This window comes from Austrofundulus limnaeus, unplaced genomic scaffold (assembly GCF_001266775.1).
Source record: "Austrofundulus limnaeus strain Quisiro unplaced genomic scaffold, Austrofundulus_limnaeus-1.0 Scaffold383, whole genome shotgun sequence".
In the NCBI taxonomy this organism is placed as follows: domain Eukaryota; kingdom Metazoa; phylum Chordata; class Actinopteri; order Cyprinodontiformes; family Rivulidae; genus Austrofundulus; species Austrofundulus limnaeus.
In genome coordinates, this window is record NW_013952785.1 from 8,850 (window position 1) to 12,710 (window position 3,861).

A 3,861-nucleotide genomic window follows, 5' to 3' on the forward strand; every position below is an offset into this window, starting at 1 on the left:
TATTTATAAAGCGGTTATTTATAAAGCGGTTATTTATAAAGCGGTTATTTATAAAGCGGTTATTTATAAAGCGTTATTTATAAAGCGTTATTTATAAAGTGGTTATTTATAAAACGGTTATTTATAAAGTTGTACTTTTTCAGATTTAACAGACACATTATGTGTGTTATCACAAAGTATCAGTATCGGATCAGTATCGCTGATACCAGACAAATTTTATTTGGTATCAGTATCATAAAGAAAACTGGCAGTATCGAACATTATTAATTTAAACTTAATTGAAACGTTTAGGCGACATTCATTTTCATTATTGTGTTAGATATGTACAGGGTTCCTGCAGATCCTTAAAAAGTCTTAAAAGTCATTGAATTCATCAATCCAAAAATAAGGCCTTAAGCAGCCTTAAAATGTCTTAAATCAATCTTTCAGAAGTCTTAAAAATGTAAACACATTGTAAATAGGATCATTTTAATTCATCTCAAATATTAAAATAATTGGTAACATTTATTTTTTTTAAATATTCCCCTTTGACATCACTTCCTGTTAGTTAGATGCAAAAATCTCAACTGTCCATCTGAGCAATGTGAAATTTGTTTTGTAATATGTTAATAATATTGTCTTTTCAAAAATACATTCACTTTTCTCACAAATGTTGATGTCACRGGCACTTTAAGGTTTCATCTACAGCAAATTGGGCTTAAGACCCCACTGTGGGTCCTAAAACTCCCAATTTTGGGTCGTTAAACTGCTAAGAATGTTTTTGCTTTATTTGACAAAAAACAGGTAGATATTGATAAAAACAATTGGTCTATTAGCAATATTTGAATACTTCAACCAAAAATACTTTGATTCATGAGTTTCTGCCACATTTTTATTTTTTGTCATTTCTGTTTATTATGAAATTGGTCTTAAATTTAATTTCAGTTGGCATTAAAAAGTCTTAAATTTAACTTGCTTTAAACTGTAGGAACCCTGATGTGTATTTTCAAACAAAACTAGTTATTTAAGTTGCATTTAAGTGTAACTTAAAACTCTCTTCTTGTGCAGCGATTTGCCTGCCGGGGTGCGATGAGGAACATGGCTACTGTGAAAAACCTGGGGAGTGCAAGTAAGTTGTTTTTTTTTTCCCAGTTCACTGAAGTATTAATCAAACAGTGGGATACATGAGGTAATGTGAGTGGACTGAACAGTGTGTTTCCTTCTAATTGAACAACAACAGGTGCAGAGTAGGATTCAAAGGCCGCTACTGTGACGAGTGCATCCGTTACCCTGGCTGTCTCCACGGGACCTGCCAGCAGCCCTGGCAGTGCAACTGTCAGGAGGGCTGGGGGGGGCTCTTCTGCAACCAAGGTGAGGAAAGAGTCTGAAAATGAAACAGAAGTAATGACGGCAGACAGAAAGTGGACAGGGGTGGGGAGGGGTAGCTCTGGTTTGTTGGTTGATAGACGTTTTGAAGTGCTGGAGTTGATTTAGCCTCCTAAAAACAACATGTCTGAGTGTGTTGGAGCATTAAAAAAAGAGCAGATGTCTTCTAGGCGTTGTCTGAAAGTTGACCAGTAAAACTTGGTGAGACATCAAGTGAGCAACACAAAATCTAAAGTTTGAGTAAAAGTAAGGTCAAAGCACACGTGAAGGAAAGATGTAGTTGGATAAACTAAAGGACAAAAGACATTCTGTCGCTCTGCCATGTGTTACACTGAGGCTAATCCACATGTGCCTGCTACAGATCTCAACTACTGCACTCACCACAAGCCTTGTATGAATGGAGCCACTTGTAGCAACACTGGTCAAGGCAGCTACACCTGTTCCTGCAGGCCGGGCTTCACTGGAGCCAGCTGTGAGATCAAGGTCAATGGATGTGCTGGAAACCCCTGCCGCAATGGAGGAAGCTGTACCGTAAGTGTGCCTGCCAAAAAAACCATACATAATTTATGATGAAAGTCTGAATGCTTCTGGTATCATTGCAACATTTCTTCATCTAGTCTGATCTTTATCTGATACTAGCCAGTTCTTTCAGGCAGATAAAAACATAAAAAAGCTGATACAAAAGTAAAACAAATCCAGATGTCAAACCTGATCTACTTTTATTGCCTTGCACACATATGGAGGCAATTTTGTATTTTTATTATTCAATCAAACAAAAACGCAGTTTCAATTAAAAAAATAATTTCAACGAAACAAAAAGTAATTTTAATCAAAAAATTTAAATCAAAAAGTTTTTCTTTGGTTGAATCTCAAACTTTTATGCCCTAAGTTTTTGGTTGAACTCAAAGTTTTGCTGTCAGAAAACATGAACATCTGGGGCGGGGTCTAAAGCCTGAAACATACTCGCTCCGACGTTGACGGGTCGATGCGCGGTCTCGTGGTTGTTCGGCAGTCGTTTTCGCACAGACCTTTCATGGTCCCTATGACACCTCTGTGCCGAGTTTGGGAACCCCCCCCCCCCCCCCCCCGAACCATACGTCACTGCATGGAATCCCCCGTAAGAGCCGATAATGCAGAAAAAACAAGTCAGACTCGTCACTCACTCGAAGTATTTATCCACATCTGTCCTGGTTAAAGCTCCACAGTTTTTATCAGTCAGATTCCTCCGTGCACAACGTCTGTTTTATTCCACTCGAGTTTCTCACGGAATGACTATCTTTATAAAACTCTACTTCCTGGTGTCGACTCTGGGAGTGAGTCGGGGTTTTTCCCCTCTTTTTTTTACAGAGTGCAGCAGCACATTCAGCACAAACAAACAAGCCATAAGTTTTTCACGGTTTGACTATTTTATAAAACTCTGCTTTCTAGTCTTGTGAGCGAGTCGTTCTTTTTTCTTTATTTTTTCCAAGCGCAGCACAAACAAACACGCCCACGACCAATCAGGCCAATCACACATTACCGTCAACATGGGACGGGGGGTCTAAAAGTTCTGCCGGTGGGTTGTGCCAAAAGGGGCTGTCGACACGACGCTGAGAAGCCCAGTGACGTAATTTTCATCATTAAACTGCGACAACCCGTGCCGATGTCGGCAGTTCGCAGCGAGTATGCTTCAGGATTAAAGCTTGGTTTATACTTCGAGTCACATGTCTAGTTCCCCCTGCTGAATGACAAAAAACTGCGCACCTTCTGTCTGCTCTCCCCCGGTGACAAATGTCTTGTGCATTGCCCCCAGTCAGAACTGTAAGATGCAGACCTCGCAGCTCGGAGTGTGTGATTGATTTGAACTTTGTTGGTGTGTTTGTTCATGAGGAGCACCGCAGCACTCTGATCAGCTCTGCCTTCTGCAGCATATTTTGTTTAAAATATTTTTTTTTCTGAAGCCAGTTGTTAGGAGCTCTTCTGCAGTCTGTTTTTCACCCAACACGACGCTGATCATTGAGTGATAGATAATAAACAACACAGAATCCAGCCATCTTTATTGCTGTTTATGTACTTATTCAATTCAATTCAGTTCAGTTTATTTATACAACGCCAAGTCCCAACATACGTTGTCTCAGGACACTGTAGATAAAAAGAACAATGTAAAGAATTTAGCAGCAGATTGTGTTGAATCACTTCATCACAGTCTCCCATCCTGAGCAAACGGTGGAGAGGAAAAACTCCCTGCTAATCAGGAAGAAACCTCCAGCAGAACCAGGCTCAGGACAGGTACTGCAGCAAAGTAAATTTACGTTGTTACACCTCTAAAACCACGTTCACTTTTGCTAGAGGCACACTATTGTACGTCCACAAACGAGCAGCAAACCAAGGGGGCGGAGCAAGCTGTCTGTCAATCATTCTGTACCACAAAACATATTAAAACGAAGGGGCTGTGTAACGTTAGCCCTTTGAAAAGACTCGGATCTCTTCCACACAGTTTGGCACAAATTTATAAAC

The 3,861-nt window shown here is 39.9% G+C and overlaps 1 protein-coding gene across 1 annotated transcript in view; it reads left to right on the forward strand.

The window, feature by feature from the left end:
* Positions 1-3,861, forward strand: part of dla (deltaA) — a gene marked incomplete at its 3' end in the record, with an annotated part of 13,503 nt that overhangs the window by 3,556 nt on the left and 6,086 nt on the right. The window contains 3 exon segments of the mRNA XM_014023644.1: positions 1,048-1,108; positions 1,220-1,350; positions 1,727-1,896. Coding sequence (XP_013879098.1) covers positions 1,048-1,108; positions 1,220-1,350; positions 1,727-1,896 — 362 coding nt within the window.